This window comes from Amyelois transitella, chromosome 10 (genome assembly GCF_032362555.1).
Source record: "Amyelois transitella isolate CPQ chromosome 10, ilAmyTran1.1, whole genome shotgun sequence".
NCBI lineage: Eukaryota > Metazoa > Arthropoda > Insecta > Lepidoptera > Pyralidae > Amyelois > Amyelois transitella.
In genome coordinates this window covers 6,052,181-6,069,970 of record NC_083513.1, presented here as the reverse complement: position 1 = coordinate 6,069,970, position 17,790 = coordinate 6,052,181, and the positions used below count along the sequence as shown (strand labels likewise).

Genomic DNA, 17,790 nt, shown 5'->3' with positions numbered 1-17,790 from the left:
ATTTTAGGCCCTTTTTCTATCAATAAATATTATAATCATACAAAATATAGTGAACTCGTTCTTTAAAAAGAAACCGTAACACCTTAATTACCTACAGAAGCGGCAGGCACGTTACCCATATCGATTCCGATTAACCAGGCGCCATCATATGGCAGAGTGGTCAACTGCAAAGTCATTCCTGGTGAGAGTCTCATGGACCAGTACTGTCTCATTGCCATGTACCTGCCCGTTCAGCTTGCTTACAAGCATCCTACAAGCGATGACGAGCCAGTACCAGTGGGACAGAGTTATGGCAGCTGCGGCCATAATCATGTTCGGCTAGGAAACTTGATGGTAGAAATATTCTAGGGTCTAATATTCCCATAAAAAATAAATCCACTCCTTATATATGATATCGCGATGTGGTATTTTATTAATATCTATTTACTAAGTACTTACCTACTATTGCTATACTGCGCATTTCCTTAGTAGGTTTCATAAAATTAATATAACTTGATCTTTTTTTCAATATTATTGAAAAAATAAAGTTGGAAACATAAAGCTTAACAGATAGGTGACAGGCAAGTGACATGACAGCCATCCAGCTCACTCAGGACAGCATCAACAAATAAACATTAAGACAAGCAAAAAAGAAAGAATTCATGTGAATTCATTTGTTTGATTTACTTGTGATAAGAATAAATAATTAGAACATCGCTATGGCGTCTCATTTAAGCACAAAAGATCGTCTATTGTCGCTGGTGGACGACATTGAACTAATAGCAAAGTAAGTTATGTGTAATTTGTGTTTATCTGCATTTTTTACAATTCCTTCTTTACATTCCTTTTTTAATTTTTCATACTTTCAGAGAGATTATTGAGGTTTCTATAGCACCAAAGCCTCAAAAACTATCGGCGGCAGACTTCGCCCAGTTAACAGATTTGCTTTTGTCTAAGGATGTAGAGTTAAAAAAGACGTTGGAATTAGCTGATGATCAGGCAAAAATACAGCAAAAGATGAATGAATTAAAAGCTGAAGTGGATAATAAGGTACCCAATATAAATTTTAGTAACTAGTCATTAGTGGTTACAAACATACCTTCATACAAAAATTGCATTTTTGCCTCAAATAGTAACCCTTTTTAATTTTGATGTATTGAGGTTAAGAAGGGTAATTCTTGCCTGTATTTTTAATGTAGGGGAAATCCCTTTACTGACAAGCCTTCGGGTCTTCACCTGGGAAAGTGTGGGACCCTTGGCACCAAGTGTGCCAGACTAACACACTAAAACCTCTCATGCGCTGCCTTCCTGCCATTGTGAAGGCATCATGTGATCGACTATACATTCTAACATGATGTCTTTTGGTTCCCTGGCACGACTATCGGGATTTACTTTTATGGACAACTAGTAAGTTGCTAGTCTCACTTACTGCCCCGGTCTTGTAATAAATCTTTCCAAGATACAATAATCTCAACCTGTATTAGCATATCATGCTCATTTATAGGATCAAGACATCCATCTTCTGCAAAGGCAACTGAAGGATGCTGAACAAATCCTAGCCACCTCATTATACCAGGCGAGACAGAAGCTAGCATCAATTGTAAAGTCTAGGAAACGACCAGTACCTTCTGAGGAGTTGATTAAATTTGCACATAGGTAATGTTGGGACATTTTTGATTTAATTGTAATCAGAATAAAGCATGGGTGTCTTTGTGTAAGGGCAAACAAATATTGACATGAAACAAATATAATAAATAACATCATCGACAGCGTCATCAAACTGGTTTCTCAGAACTTTAAGTAGTGGACACACAACAATATGTATTGACTGCATTGTAATTCCACCAATTTGCACTAGATAGAAGTAGTGGACACACAACAATATGTATTGACTGCATTGTAATTCCACCAATTTGCACTAGATAGAAGTAGTGGACACACAACAATATGTATTGACTGCATTGTAATTCCACCAATTTGCACTAGATAGCTTTGTTACAATTTACCGATAAGCACTTTTAAAACTATGCATTTCCAATTCCAATCTGAAAAACATTCTGAAATAAGCAAGGAGACGACAAACCCACGCTCCTTTTATTTTCTTCTTAAACCTAAATAACCCAAGAAATATCTAGGCATTTCTTGGGTTATTTAGTCCTCTGATAGGATGATGCCTTATGAAATAGCTGTTTATATTTGTAAGAATAGATACATGTGTTGTTTCTTCTCGGCAAAATTTTATCATAATCCAATATTAATTAATAATAGCATCATTTGGCAATGAAAGGTAAACTACATTGCATGAAAGTGCTAACTTCTAAAAGCTATAATAATTACAAACAACAAGCTAAAGTTGAAACTAAGTTTATTAGTTACTTAGATAAAATAAATTAAATAATATTAGCATAAGAATGAAACTGGACCAAAGTTAGCTGAACTTTTTGACCTCATGATAAACTATCGACAATTTTTACTTAAACTTACCTCTTGATCACAGAATCAGCGCATCAAACGCAGTGAGTGCGCCACTATCATGGCAGCCAGGCGATCCTCGTCGTCCGTATCCCACTGACCTTGAAATGAGACTGGGAATGCTGGGCCGTCTCTGTGACCTACCCCGCAACGGCCACACTCCTTCCACATTAAACGAGCTTCATCGAATCACCACAGGAGGAGGTATCTCGTCTTTATACATCACTCAATACTCGGAACCTGAGTTGATCATGTTACATGCATAGAGCACATGAAAAACATTAGCTTTGTCCATGTTAGATGATTAATATGTTAATTTTCCAACTATACTATAAATATTTAGACTAGGTGACTGGAGAGGTAAAAGCCCTTTATAAATAAAATGTGACAATTCCTTGAGTCATGAATTATGTATATTACTTCTGCATACCTTGGGGAATTCCCATTTTTTATTATGACTCGAAACTTTCGATGTTTTGTGATTAGGGCTTGTATTTTAAACAAATTCAATAAATTAGTGTATGATTCATAATACACTTGCCCAGTGGTTATTGCAGACACATTTTTAATAATCTCATTAAGGTGATAAGAGGATTTTTTTTCATTAGAAAATTTGAGGAAACTTTCGATTTTTGAAAACATATACCACCTTACCATGTGTTCCATCTTAAACATCATATTGCTAACCAACAGGCAGAATAATAATATTATTTAAATGATACTAAACAATCAATAAAACATACGTTAATTATTTAATTTACAGTTCCAGCTTCAGCCACCAACCAGTTCACATGGCACCCATCAGGGGAGCTTCACATGTCAGTAGGAGGGGGTAACTCCGTATCGATAGACGGACGCGGCAAAGATGCGCACACGCAGGAGGACGTAGAAGTTATGTCCACCGACTCTAGTTCGAGTTCAAGCAGTGATTCTCAATGAAGAGTGAACAATACGGGGCTGGACTGTTTGTGATGCCACCCTAGCAAATCATTTTTGGAGAAATAGTGTATATACAACAGGATGTGTGATTCTCGTGTCTCCTTAGAATAGTACTATTCCATTTCTTTCCCACGGATGTCGTAAGAAGCTACTAAGAAAAGAAGCACTTACAGTAAGTAGTGCCACAACAAAAAGAGGTTGTTCCGTGTAATAACCTTTCTCTTTTCTTGTTCGTGGATTGCTAGGTTATTCATAAATTCTTTTAAAAGACAGCGCCTTCGGACTTATTCCGATCAAATTTTGAAAAGTGTAGTGAACTGTGGTTATGATGAAAATGGTGAACTGAACATTTAGTATGTGGACATTATTTGTATGATGTGATTTGAAAATATGTACTTTATAATAGTTTTGCTTACCACCTAATGTATTTTATAAAAATGTAAGCATTAAAACAATAAATATATCTTTATTAAAACGGTAAAGATCTGATCTGTTTTGTTGTTATTTAAGTTCTAAATGTTAGGCAAGCAATGGCAATTAGTTTATGATTACTGAAGCAATACAATGTTGTTGAAAAGCTAGTAAATAAGAAAATACTTTTTAATTTTTTTGTTATATTTGAAATTGTTTGAACAGTTTGAGAAAAGTTAACAAAAACATGAAAAGGTTCCTTTCTATACTAATTTATAAAATATTTTTATTTAAAACAAAATATTTTTATGATACCTAATAATATTTTTACTAAAACATATTTTGCCTCAACACAATAATAAAGTAAAACAGCCTGAACCGTTGCAATGAGATTTTGAAAACAACATCAAGTTGCCTAGCAACGTGGTTGCCATGACTGCTCTAATGTCAATGTAGCTTTCTAAACCAAATATTATTATTCTGAGTTTCTTTAGTTCTATCTGAGTTGAGAATGGCTGAAAGAGCCCCAGTGTCGGCTGAGGATACCTTAGTTCGCTACGATAACCCAGTGTTAGTGACTAAGCAACCCGAAAAAGTTGTAAGTAGGGCAAATCTACCAAGATTTGCTTTTTAACCCCTACCAAAGGAGAGGTGTTGAATCACTACATAGTATAAAACAAAGTCGCTATTTTAGTCTGTTTGTCTGTATGCTTAAATCTTTAAAATTACGCAACGGATTTTGATGCGGTTTTTTGTAACAGATAGAGTGATTCTAGAGGAAGGTTTTTATGTATAATAACATTTATAATTTTGCACCCGTGCAAAGCCGGGGCGGGTCGCTAGTTTGCTATAATTTATTGCGGTACAACAAAAAGTTATTGTATTGTTGTAGAACCATGAAGTATGTTCCGATTTTGATGCAGTTTCCAATCCAATTTTTAAGGTCTTGGATGATTGTTCTTTGAACAAACATTTTCGTCCTAATATTCTTCCGTTTCCAGACATCACCCCGCAGCGCCAATGTAATCCAACCGTGTGTGCCGACTGAAGCCAAACGTGAGACTGAAGAAATTTTGAATGCCATCTTACCTCCTAAGGAATGGGAGGAAGACGGACAGATTTGGACCCAGAAGGTAATTAAATTACCTTTATACAAAATTCCTGCATGTAAAAATTAAACAAACATAATAAGTAGGAACAGCGTGATAAGGGAATGTTGTGATGTGAAAGAAGATTTACCTACCTAGTTACAGGAATAGAAAAGGGTATGTTAAGATGGTTTGGTCATGTGGAGAAGATGAATGTAAGCAGGTTGACTAAACAGATATACAAGGAGAGTGTGGAGGGAAAGGTCGGAGTGGGAAGACCTAGACGAACGTATCTTGATCAAATTAAGGCAGGACGTCCTTAATTTGATCAAGATACGTAAAACGTAAATGGTCAGGTCAAGAGTACCTACCCGAAACCGCCGAGCTTGCATGACGAGTTATGAATGTGGATGAAGCGAAGGAAGTATGCAGAGATCGTGGTAAATGGAAAGAAGTAGTCTCTGCCTTCCCCTCCGGGAAAGAGGCGTAATGTTATGTATGTAAGTATGTATAATAAGTAGGCAGGTTAGCTATACTGAAAATTTTCTGTGCTTGACTTGAAGCCATTTTCTGTGCTTCAATTGGCACTGTCTCCAAATACAATAATAATATGCTCTAAATCGCGACACAGAATCCGGTAATACTTCAGCTAATAAAATTTAAATTCGAGCCTTTTCGACGAAGACGAACGATTTCGTCGCAAAGGTCTCCGTGTGAAAGGTCTTTCTATTCTAATCGTATTTCTGTGTGCCGGTGTTACCTCCATCAATGAGGCACCGTTAAGACAATTATCTATTCTTCAAACATTTTTATTGAATTATAGATATCGTCGACGCCTGCGACGCGCCTAGATGTCATCAATTTGCAAGAGATGTTGGATACCCGTCTGCAACAGCGGCAGGCGCGGGAAACTGGCATATGTCCGGTTCGACGACAACTGTACACGCAATGCTTCGACGAACTCATAAGACAGGTTACATACATACATTTAATCACGTCTATATTCCTGGCGGGGGTAGACAGAGCAACATTCTTCAGAAGGCTAAAACGTTCAGCTATTTTGCTTAATTATAGAATTTAGATTCAAATAGTGACAGGTTGCTATCCCATCGTCAAAAATAAGAATTCCAAGTATTATAAGCTTTTCCCTTAGTCGCCTTTTACGACGTCCATGGGAAAGAGATGGAGATAAGACAGGTTAAGGTTAAATGTCCAGTTCGACAACTACACGCCACACGAAACGAAGAAGGTTTGGTTTATTATAAGGTGGTACAATATTGTAAAATCTTATTCACATCGTTAGTCTTTGTATACTTGGGAATTTCTTTTAACAGAAATTGGTTAGTTGGGAACTTCTTTTAACAGAAATTGGTAAGCGAATGAATGCTTATGCTCTTTTCTATATCCTTATTTTCGATATGGTTCCGATAAAGCGCTCTTATGAACCTTATACTTTGAATAGCCGCGTTTTATATCAAGGTTTTTAAAGTGGTATAAAAATCATGACAGGTAACAATAAATTGTGGAGAAAGAGGACTCTTACTTCTTCGAGTACGTGATGAAGCGAGAATCACAATGGAAGCCTACCAAACGCTTTACTGCAGCTCAATCGCGTTTGGTATGAGGAAGGCATTACAAGTACGTTCTACATTTTATATCACTGACAACACAATATATTTTATTTATAAAAATAACTTTATAATTACCTAAACAAACTACTAATAGACTAAACAAACGAACCTACCTAAAAAAATGTATGCAGATAAATTAAATAGACCGTCACTGGTCATACTTTCTTGTGATTTTGCGTTATTTTCTATTTTATATAGCTTCGATATTAAAAAGTTAATTCAAACTTTTTCATAATTTAAAGAGTGTCGGTGGTCGAACGGCAAAATGCAACCGAAACTAAAGCCAGGAGGTCGGACCTATTTATAATTAAAAATACATTTCAGTCTGAACAAGGCAAATCCGACCTCATGGACCAAGTAGCGAAGTTAGAAGCCGAACGTTCAGCTTTGGAGAAACAGTGCATGGAACTAAAACAAAAGACTGAACAACTGGAGCGACGCGCGGCCGAGTTGCGAGCCGCTGAAGAGAAGCGTCACCAAGAAGAATTGCTGGCGTTGAAAAAGACTAACGCACAACTCAAAGTATGTTCTTTTATTCAATTTTTTTTATGAGTTTATATAGAGAATAATGTTCTCCCACTCTCTCTTTCCTCTGTCTATTAAAACCCAATTAATGCGGTTTTAAACGTGCGAATAATATTAGAATGTTTGGATTAACGGAATGAAATTTCTTGTATTTCTATGAGAAGTGATACCATTTCTTTTATTTCAGGCGCAATTGGAAGGAATCATTGCACCGAAGAAATAAGAAGGGTGTGTTATTACTTATTTTTAAGATGTTTTTGTTATAGTTGCAGACTTATAATTCATTTAAATTGTGATGTATCAAAAAATTATACTTAATTATATATTTAATATGTATTCTAACAGAATATATCTAATAAAAAGTTTAAATATTTCATAATTTATTTTTGTAATAATCAAATTCTTTAGATAAGGAATTTTCAAGCTGTAGGAAACAAAACAAATGAATAATTTTATTAAAATATATATTAAACCATTTAATTGGGACAAACATACAATATTTTCATTAGTTTACAATTCACATATCGCTAAAGACTTAAAAAGGTATAAAGGTCACACATATAAAACATTCTCCCATACAACACATCAATATTCGTTACTCCCATTTTAAATATTTATCAAATACTATTTCTCAGATATGGAAATATACATTGAGATTAAGATTATATGACAACAGACAGGATATACAATACAATTAACTTATAGAATTTATGACGAAAATGCATTGTTCATCACTGAAACTGCATGAAAACTAATCTAATACTGAAAGAGAATTAATTAAAATGTTTATTAAACGTTGATAATAAAATACATAATTGCATAAATCAATCTGAGAAAATAAGGCACCAGATACATAAAATAAAAGTTTCTAAAAGATTAAATTAATAAAATACTAGCTCACCAGAAAAAAAGAATACTGTAATAATTAATAATAACAATGCACAAATCATTTTAAACTAATTAATTAATTAATATTACGAATAAATCTTTTCAATTTTGACACTATTCCTAAAAAAGCTGTCCTCTTCACGAATCAAATGGCATTAAAATATTTAATGCTTTGATTCTGATGGTATTTACATAATTTATATTATTTAAATACGCGATAGTAATCTACTAACCATTCGCATTCTTAACACTTTCCACTTAGCAGATAATGCATCAAACAGTCAAACTTTAAAAACTTCCACGGAATGAAAATCGTTAAAATTAAATACATAAAGTATTCAAAGAATAGTTTTCTATATAAAAATATATAGGAGTTCCCTACGTACAGTACAACTAAAATCTCCGTCGCAAAATAATCTAATATAAAAATAATTGTGATCAGAAAATGCCACTATGCCGGTGTCCTCGTTAGTGGATTTCTTCAAAATAGCCGTTTACGTAACACAAGAAATCGGTGGTGGAAATCTAAACTTATTATCACAGTTTATAATACAAATTATGATGGTTCGTTCAGTGCAGTCGCTGTTCGTTTCGTTGAAGAAATCTACAATCGAGTTCGTTCGAGTCGTGGTAATTGTGGGTCCGATTATTTGTCATGGGTATGGTTTTGGAGGCGGAGATTGTGCCGGGCCCGGTTTACTGTTGTTGGTCGTTATAGGCGGTAAGTCTCTGTGCGGGGCCCACGGGGATGGCTGTAACTCTTCCCGCGCTGCCGTCAAGTAGAGGGTTAACAACCTGGACGATGTCGGGTTGAAGGGACGCGTCTCCCCCTTCGATCTCCCCTTCGCCTAAACTGATACTGGCGTCTGCGAGCTCAGTGGGCGCCGTTTCGCTACTCGGACTAGTGGTGAGTTCTAGTGATATTATTTTCTCTTGCGTTGTCTCCACCTAGACGAAAAGAAAAATTATAGTAGAACCGCCTAAATGAGTCCTCGCCCGCGGAGTACAGGGGCGCGGGGGTATGACGACGAAGGGGAACGAAAGAGGTGCGGGCGGCGGTCGAGCGTAGCGTGTAATACAAGGGGCGAAATGTTACTGGACATTTCTTGAGATATGTGACGTCATAGTGGTTAGCGGCAAACAGGTGAAGATTTTTATTAAAAAAATAATAATGGCTATACAAAATTTGAATGAAACAACTGTAAACTATACAACGTGTTCCTTTTGTTATCCCATAACTCCATGGTATCAACGAGACCACGTACATGAATTAAATAGCATAAGCATTTTTCGATTATTGTTATTTTCAAATTTTTATTTTTCATACAAAACAATTCGATAAAAATGTGATTTTATGATATATAGGTATGATATGTAGGTAAAAAAAAGGTAATAAAGTTATGTATGTAATATTTATTTATGCAAAATTTATCAAAATTATAAATCAATCACTTATGTCCATAATATCACTATCACTGGAACTTGATTCTTCACTTTCACAACAGCCATCATCAGAATCATCAGAATCGTCTTGCACATTAATAATAAAATCAACAACTTCATCTAGGACTCCATCATGTTTGCAATATTCGTCTTCGATTTTAATCACGTGTTTAACACAATTCTCCCATTTCTCTTTGGGATATTCAGCAAATAATCTCTCTAATATTTCTTTTTTCTGGTCCAAATTAGAGTCGATACTTTTTTGTGCTAATTGTCCTTTGATATCACCCCAGACCAACTCAATTGGGTTCAGGTCTGGGTGATATGGAGGCAAACGCAATACTTCGTGTCCGTTTCTTTTCAATACCTCGTCAATTTTGTAAATATCTTCTGTGAAATTACTTTTAATTAATTTATATAAGTCATCCTTTCTAAGTTTTTCATCAAAAGGCACGTTATGTCGTCGTAGCCATTCTTGCATAGTTGGCTTGGTAGAAGCCATAGTTGGCTTTTTCTCTTCTCGAACCGAATGATAAGCTGCGTTGTCCATTACTATGACAGAATTTTGCGGTATATTAGGCATGAGCTTTTCATTTATCCATTTACTGAAATTTGCGAAATTCATAGAATCGTGATAATCACCTGTTTTACATTTGGATTTGAATATCACAAGGGCTCCGTCTACAAATCCAATTTGACCTCCACAATGTACGATGATCAAACGGTCCCCTTTACCAATATGAGATAGAACGCCAAGTTCATCCTTTGATTGCCAACATTTTGAAACGTTATGAGACGCGTTTACATAAGTTTCGTCAAGGTATAAAATATGTCTTCCTTCTCTACGATATTTTTTAATAGTATTTAGGTATTTCCACCTCCACGATGTGATATTTGGCTGTTCGATAAGGAGTTTCCTTTTAGATCCGCATTTCTTAAATTTAAAACCTAGATCATGTAATAATAGCCTTAAATATTCCCTGCCGCAGTGTAATATATTCTCTTCTCTAAGTACAGCGTTCAAAGTTTTCAGAGTAGGTATTTTTTTGAAAATTGTGTAAAACTGAGTGACTTTTCTTCTTACCACTCCTTTTGTGAAATCGTCTATTTCCACTCTTTTTCTACGAACCTGTTTTGGTTTTCTCGGTGATTTAAATCTCTCGTTGTCATTTAATGCTTTCCCTTGTTGTACAATTCTAGATACAGTCTTTTCTGATAGTCCAGTAACTTCTGCTACAGTTTTATTTAAAGGTATATCTTGTTTATATTCATCAGAATTTGGGTCGAGTTCCTTTTTTCTAAAATATTCATATACGTTAAACGCCATTTGTTTGCACTGACTATTAATTCTATGTCCGAAAATATTTCGACTCATCTTGAGAATGTAATCTCATGTATAATTTTCACAAGGCGTCCGCAACTGTCAACACGTGTGATCGCTAACCGCGTAGCGAGCGAACTGAGTTTTTACAAGAATGCGCCCGCCGCCCGCACCTCTCTCGGTCCCCTTCGTCGTCATACCCCCGCGCCCCTGTACTCCGCGGGCGAGGACTCATTTAGGCGGTTCTACTATAATATCTCATATCTAGGTTAAATGAACATCATTTGAGACATACAAGTTCCAAGAATACCCAGTTAATTACAATAAATAAGAAAGTATGCTTAAATATTTTTGTTTGGAAAAATCCATGGGCAAATAACTGTTCTCTCTTTTCCCTCATATGAACAAGCAGTTCAGTTCATATCATTACGTGGAAAATATTCTTTACATTAAAAGTAGGTACATGTACTAAAGTTTACATTAAAGTAATATGAACTAAGAGTAGGTACGAGAAAAAACTACAATACACGAAAATGCGCTACCAGCGTAGCAATGTAAAACTAACTATTAAAGTAACTAAATTTGTAACAATAAAAACAGCCACCATGTATTGAAATAAAAGCAAGCAAGCACTAAGAATATGCGTTATATGTTCAGCATAAAAGCAGTTGAATGATATACATACATAGTAATAAATGCACAAACCGTTGACTGTTTTGTCGATGAAGTGTCCATTTCTAGAATCCAGGTATCGTCTGACAAATAACATACAATCATATTAGCATGCCATGCCATAATAACATGCAAAACAAGAGACAACATTCAGATAATGTGTGTGGGTGTATATTGGTGTCGATTCAAGTGAACTAAAGGATTTATCGGATTCCTAAAAATTTTATGGACAAGGCTCCTTCAAACAAGTAAGTATTATGAAAATGATGAATGAGCATTCTGGGTGTACACGATCAAACAATCGATGATTGATTAGATTTTGATAAAGTGCCAGTGTTTAATTTAAGTTGCTATAAGAAAAGACACCAATTTTATAATTATCTATCGATGAACTAACCAATCACCACATTAGTACAGTGTAAGTTTGTCTACGTGTTTCACTTATCTTTCTATTCTAAATCAACGATGGTGTTTCACGCGTATATATCACATCGAGTGCGTGTGAATAGGCCCCGCTAAATATCCAATGTTTTTACAACAGTTAGTCAGTCAATTCAATGTCACGTAGTCGACAAAATTTACACGACTTGTCATTTCAGTCCAACAAATTTACACTTGAGAAAATTATTCGTTTAATGAAAGAACATTTCCGAGTTTCGTTGTTTTATTATCATTGTTATTGGAAAAGAAAGGATAACTAAAAAACCGGGCAAAACCTCGTGTCCTGAGCAACAATACGGCCATAAAATTAAAAAAAAGGGTTTAGACTTTAGTCTGCTTGCGAACATTCCTAAATCAATCCCCTCAAGTGTAAATAAGAAAAGTCACGAGTCAATAACTGCACGTAGAAAGCTAAGCGATATTCCAAAAAAATTACAATATATAAAACCACACACGATACGGCATTGCTTTGTGTACAGCGTCGTAATACTATGCGGCACAATTTACAGTGCAGGTCGACGCGTACCTCTTTCTCAAACACCTTTTCAATGCATTCGACTGTCCGCACTTTCGTCTCGCCGGTGGAGGGGCACACGTACTCTTCTGTTCGCAGTGTTATTCTCTCGTCTACCAATTTTTCCTTCTCCTTCACCGCTAGTATAGGCCCAGGTTTTGTACGTAATGCGATACGTGGAAGAGGCCATTTCTATAATATGTAAAGCCAATTTGACATTCACAACCCGTTGGACGGACAAACGCCAACCAAGCGACATTGAAACCCCACCCACATTTATTTACCACATGTTAAGTTTTAGTGACAATAACGTGTAACCAATAAAGGTACTTGGTAAAACCTGACATACTTAATGAAGAAGTATCCTTCTTATATCAGTAATTTGATAATTAACGAGCTAACGAAAATTCATTCAATGATAGTTGAAACACCAACTAATAGAGTTAATTATATTGGATGTTAACTGTTACAGACAAACAACATGAGATTTTATTAATTGGATTATGGCAACACATTCTAGTCTAAGGTGGAACATATAGGCATTCTTTGACATGCAAATGCAAATAAGGTACATACATTAAAATCCTAAGTCGTTGTTTTTAATATTATTGATTAAAATGCTGTTATTGATTTAAATTATCCATAGAAGTATCAAAATAGAAGTTTTTACCTATGTATAATTTGTAATTTAAATATAGATAAACAATAATCTCTGGGTGATTTAAAAATTTATATACCTATGTTCCACCTAACTTCGAACCTTAGTAGTATTAACAGGACAACATTCAAATGAAACGGAGGCTTTATGAGGTGAACATAATTACCTCAGACGGAGATTTGTCTTCACCAATAATATCATTTGCCGGCCCGACCATATTTTTTATCACTTTAGACGATTCAATGGCTTCCTGTAATGAAATAAAAAGTTATAGTCTAAATATCAAATACAGCTGTACTATTGTTCTAAGGACCTTAGTGAAATAACTCTGGAGTTGGTCAAGTAACAGCTGTTGGTAAGCAGTTACTGTAAACCATGGTTTAAAATTTTAAGAGCCGGATTGATAAACTTCATGTAAGTTAACTAACTCTTGGAAGAAAAAATGGAAGTAATAATGCTATAATTCGTATTTGAAACCTTGTCACGAAAAGAAGTGTAAGACTATCAAAGGTAGCTTTAATGAAGATGACACAAAGGTTGCACCACTTTAATAATTTAACCACTGGCCGTCTCGCTCATAGATGGTTATCATAGATGGATCCTTTTTGACTCTCCTCCACCCCCTGGATCCTTCTACGAAACGACATATGAATAGTCCTAAATGAAGGTCCTAAGAACGCTCAAACAATTGTTCCTAAAAACGAAGCCTGGCGGTTCGCCAAGCCGCTCGCTCAACCAAGAAAGGAAAAAATCACTAAGAATCGCCGGTTCCAATGACCAAAGCCTGGCGGCTCGTCCAACCGATAGCTTGACTACGAAAGAAAATATATGTAGGTATATGAGAACGCTTATTTCACCTGTTCCAAAGACCGAAGCCTGGCGGCTCGCCAAGCGGCTCGCCTGGCCGCTCGCTCGTCGGCGCTCTCACCGTCGCTCCCTTCGCGGGCCGCCCGTCGACGCTGGGACTTCGCTGATGGGCTAACACCGCCCAGGGACACACTGAATAAAATATATATTTTTTAAAAGCTTCCTCTTTATTTGCTCATACGTATTCTTGTATGAGTAAAGTGTGTGTTTGTGGAAAAAAGAACTAATATGGTTCAAGCGTCGGGCTTTCTGACAGTTCAGTCCCCTGGGGACTCTGAACAAGAGAAACGTAAGGTAAAATCAAATAAAGTAAAGATAAATCCTTTATCTAAATTAAGATTAAGATAAAAGCAACGCCGTCCTCACCTATGGCCGTTCTCGTATGGCTCATCGTCGGAGTGCGAGCTGTCGCTCTGGCGGTCCTCCCCCGGGGACCACGAGCCGAGCTCCGCACGCGATAGAGACGCCATCTTCTTCTCCTCTTCCTGCTTCAATTTCTCCACTTCATCCGCGGATAAGAATGTGAATACTCTCTCTGTTGGAAGTTTTAAAAATCATGTTTATATACTAAAAAATAATCGAAGTTTACATACAAAAATAAATTTACGTCTATATCCCGAAAACATAATATCTTTATCGCGAAATAGACACAGCCAAACAGTCTTCAAAGATTGGTAGGCCACGTTCAGCTGCGGCTTAATGATAGAATTGAGATTGAAATAATGACAGGTTAGGTTAGCTAGCTGTCCCACTATTAGGGCACACCAATAAAGAGGTATCTTGTGTTCATCATTGATGTCTACGAAATATGGTGTTTTATTGGTTAATTATAGCTAAGGAAAGCAAAGTACCAACTTAAAGAATTTTTCAATTTCTCAAGATTCATATGTGCCTAAATAATGTCATATCGAATTATTATTTACCTGGCTTAGGCGACGGTTTGTGACTTTCTTCCATAGCGTTTTCGAAAAACTTTTTCTTGTCGCTGACAGATGCCTTCACAAAGTTACCGGAAGGAGGTGGGGAAGCCTGTGGATATAATCCGTTAGTAAAAATTCTATATCCGAAATCTATGCAATGAATAACAAAATTTTAGAAAAAAAGTTAGTAAAAAAGCCGATGATATTTACAAGCCATGAAAATCCATTGTCTAAGGCAACAACCATGCAGTCAGTTTAATAGTTGTTAATATTCAGCGAAATACTCGAAATAAAACCAGAATGCATAATGTGAGTGTAAAATCAATCATGCAAAATATAAATAATTGCAAGTTAGTTAACAACAATGTTTTTGGGTAAGTGAAAAAATAAATGGGAGATTGAGGGATGAAAAACTATGTGTGTTTTAGTCAATTTAAGGTTGTCGACGAACACAATCAAAAGAAGCTGTGTGTGGGTAAGATGCCGTACATTGATGATTACCTCGCCGATGGCGAAGGCTTTGATTTTGCTGCTCCATGCGGGTTTCGGAGTGGATGCGGGCGGGGAACTCTCTTCCTCCAAGAGATCCGAACTGTTCAACAAAGTACTCATTTCGGACTCGGGCGCAGTGGTCACATCGCCGAAACGTACTCTTCTCTCCGGTGGAACACTTTTAGGTATATCAGTTTTAATTGTCTGTGTGACATTTGCGTTTATATCCTTCCCTAGCGAGCAAGGTAACGATGGGGACACCTGCGGCTTATGATGCTGGGACGTTTGATGTGTACATACTGGAATCGTATTGGTGTAGGGATTAAATGTTCCCGCAACTGTCGTCAAAGACGGATAAGGATTTATAGTTGGGTATGTTGTCGAATGCACCATACCCGGTGATAAACTTTTTACTCTTAAATCTCTTAACGATTGATGTAAAGGAGAATCTTTCGGACTGTCACTGTGGAATGTTTGGTCTGGGTGAATAATACATGGAGTATTAGGAATATGTGAAACTTCAGGTAAAGTCTTATAATGTACTTGGAGCAATTCGGGAACTGCTTCACCAATAGGGCTAGCTGATAAAAGTTCATCATAATCCTCACAAATTATACTAGGATCTTCTGAAGTTCGCAAAAATTGACATAATGGCACATCTGAAATTATGGAAGAATGTGAGGGACGATCAATGATCGGGAGGTGAGTAACTGCAGCCGGATAGGCATCAAAATTAATTGGAGGAGGTACTTCGGATTCGGGAGAATTTGTCGTATTGGAAAACTGCATGGATGTTTCCGCAACATCTGGTTCGGGTAGAACTATGCGTTTCGGAACTATAGTAATAGGCGGCACACACAACTCATTTTCTAAAAGAACGCCACTTACGTTCGAGTCGAAGGAGGGCGGAGGGGGAATGATGTAGTCTTCGGGAAGGACAAGACTCGCCTGAGGTACCGGTTGCGAGACCTCTACTTCGGCTCTCGGCGGTCGGTTTCGTATTAGTAATGAGCTAACTCCCGCGCATGCATCGTTAGTGTCAATATCTCTAGGTCCCGCATCATGCACTTCATGCGGTAGGGGCTGGGGGGTCGGTTTCGGTTCGTTCGTCGACAACGGTTCGTACAGTTCGGGCTCATATTCCGGTTCCCGGGTGAAACTAACTCGCTTCGTCTGGGGTTTGCGTGGCACTTGTGGTTTTTGTTTCACGGGGGGAGGCGGCGGCGGTTGCATCGGTCGCTGCGGCTGCTGTTTAGGCGTCGGCGGCGCGGCGGGCGGATCCACGGGCGTGCCGTCCGCGGGCGCGGGGGGCGGGGTGGGGGGCGGCGGCGTCTTCACCTTCTGCTGGGTAAACACCGCGAGCGGCGAGGGTGGCGCCGCTTGCGAACTAGACGACTAACCAAACCAACACAAATATACTGTTGTACCTCTCGGTACAAATGCAACTCATTACATTAGCTAAATAAGGCTAAACCGAAAGGCGAAGTGCGAGATTATTAGCCAATATAAAAAAGTAAAAGGGTAATTTTAGCAAATCTCACACTTTACTATCTAAGCCACTTGCACGAAAACATAGAAATGCTATTCACAAATAAACCAGGCACGAAATGACTGATAAGCTCGTTTTAAAAACAGAAAAAAAAGAACTTAAATCTTCCAAAATAAATGTTACTAAAACGTAATGGCGTAAAAAATTAAAGAAATTTTTTTCAGAAACATCATGTATTTGAATGCAACACCAAAACATAACGTCAATTATAATAATTCATTCTTAAAAATAAATATATTTAAAGGATTTACATTTAACAATTAGGTAATTTAAGAAACGTTAAAATAATTATTGGCAGTCACAAACATTACATTTGGCCAAACATCACAACTTACGTAAATCTGAAACAATATTTAAATTTATTTCTTATCAAGCTAAATTATTACATTCGACTAAAGGAAGATATATCTGATAATGATTTGATCACCAATACATGAATAATATGAGTAAAAGGATTTTATCGATATGTTTTACATAAAGACTGTAACATTGATTGTAAAAATGAATAAATTTTTTTTTTATTCTAATTAACTAGGTATCATGAAAATATTATTGATTACTTATAGAAACAGATTCATGGTTAACAAGTGACGAAACGTTTGGAACATTATATAAGGGTACAAAAACGAGGTGAAATAGTATAAAAATTGGTCTGTAATAGTAAAGGTTACATCCAAAACAGCTTATTTGATATTAGACTGACCAGTTTTCAGGATTTTGGGAGTCAAGTCTTTGTTATTGGTATACTGTGACAGAAATATACTGTTGATCTTTATGGAATGTTTGAATATATTTAAGACACTATTAAATAACAGGGAACAGTCATGATTTCACAAAAATACAAGAGACATATACACATCACTTACCTACTTAGTTCTACGCAACTCCGGCAGGTTAACTTATTCTGTGATTTAACGAATTACTTTATAAATATAACCGCCAGCGAGCATGTGTGGTAAATGATTTACGTAGAATATCTG

The 17,790-nt window shown here is 36.6% G+C and overlaps 3 protein-coding genes across 12 annotated transcripts in view; 2 read left to right on the top strand and 1 right to left on the bottom strand.

The window, feature by feature from the left end:
• The first annotated feature begins 566 nt into the window (after positions 1 to 566).
• Positions 567 to 3,879, top strand: LOC106137647 (mediator of RNA polymerase II transcription subunit 4). Its single transcript, XM_013338507.2, has 5 exons — positions 567 to 766; positions 849 to 1,029; positions 1,484 to 1,635; positions 2,477 to 2,655; positions 3,215 to 3,879. Exons 1-5 carry the CDS (start codon positions 699 to 701, stop codon positions 3,388 to 3,390), a joined length of 756 nt encoding a protein of 251 aa, XP_013193961.2. The 5' UTR covers positions 567 to 698; the 3' UTR covers positions 3,391 to 3,879.
• Positions 3,880 to 4,047: 168 nt separating this feature from the next.
• LOC106137646 (putative inner dynein arm light chain, axonemal) lies at positions 4,048 to 7,341 on the top strand. Its single transcript, XM_013338506.2, has 6 exons — positions 4,048 to 4,399; positions 4,803 to 4,934; positions 5,713 to 5,862; positions 6,399 to 6,527; positions 6,845 to 7,042; positions 7,233 to 7,341. Exons 1-6 carry the CDS (start codon positions 4,313 to 4,315, stop codon positions 7,266 to 7,268), a joined length of 732 nt encoding a protein of 243 aa, XP_013193960.1. The 5' UTR covers positions 4,048 to 4,312; the 3' UTR covers positions 7,269 to 7,341.
• A 151-nt stretch (positions 7,342 to 7,492) lies between these two features.
• The window catches only part of LOC106137664 (protein lap4), an 81,983-nt gene continuing 71,685 nt past the window's right edge, over positions 7,493 to 17,790 (bottom strand). For 5 of the 10 annotated variants that reach the window (XM_060946104.1, XM_060946110.1, XM_060946108.1 and 2 more), the window contains 6 exons: positions 15,259 to 16,656; positions 14,773 to 14,878; positions 14,216 to 14,384; positions 13,840 to 13,981; positions 13,149 to 13,232; positions 7,493 to 8,881 (listed from right to left, as the gene is read on the bottom strand). In XM_060946104.1, the coding sequence (XP_060802087.1) occupies positions 8,630 to 8,881; positions 13,149 to 13,232; positions 13,840 to 13,981; positions 14,216 to 14,384; positions 14,773 to 14,878; positions 15,259 to 16,656 (2,151 nt within the window). In that variant the 3' untranslated portion in view covers positions 7,493 to 8,629. Of the gene's footprint in view, positions 8,882 to 11,402; positions 11,453 to 13,148; positions 13,233 to 13,839; positions 13,982 to 14,215; positions 14,385 to 14,772; positions 14,879 to 15,258; positions 16,657 to 17,790 lie in introns of all 10 variants that reach the window. The other 5 variants (XM_060946109.1, XM_060946105.1, XM_060946111.1 and 2 more) reach the window with 5 other exon arrangements.

Bases quoted from the DNA above. Each gene is read 5' to 3' on its own strand.
- LOC106137647 (XM_013338507.2), top strand. From the start codon at position 699: ATGGCGTCTCATTTAAGCACAAAAGATCGTCTATTGTCGCTGGTGGAC. The intron at 1,636-2,476 runs GTAATGTTGGGA...TCTTGATCACAG, and splicing joins TTGATTAAATTTGCACATAG to AATCAGCGCATCAAACGCAG. The intron at 2,656-3,214 runs GTATCTCGTCTT...TTTAATTTACAG, and splicing joins TCGAATCACCACAGGAGGAG to TTCCAGCTTCAGCCACCAAC.
- LOC106137646 (XM_013338506.2), top strand. From the start codon at position 4,313: ATGGCTGAAAGAGCCCCAGTGTCGGCTGAGGATACCTTAGTTCGCTAC. The intron at 4,400-4,802 runs GTAAGTAGGGCA...TTCCGTTTCCAG, and splicing joins CTAAGCAACCCGAAAAAGTT to ACATCACCCCGCAGCGCCAA. The intron at 4,935-5,712 runs GTAATTAAATTA...ATTGAATTATAG, and splicing joins GACAGATTTGGACCCAGAAG to ATATCGTCGACGCCTGCGAC.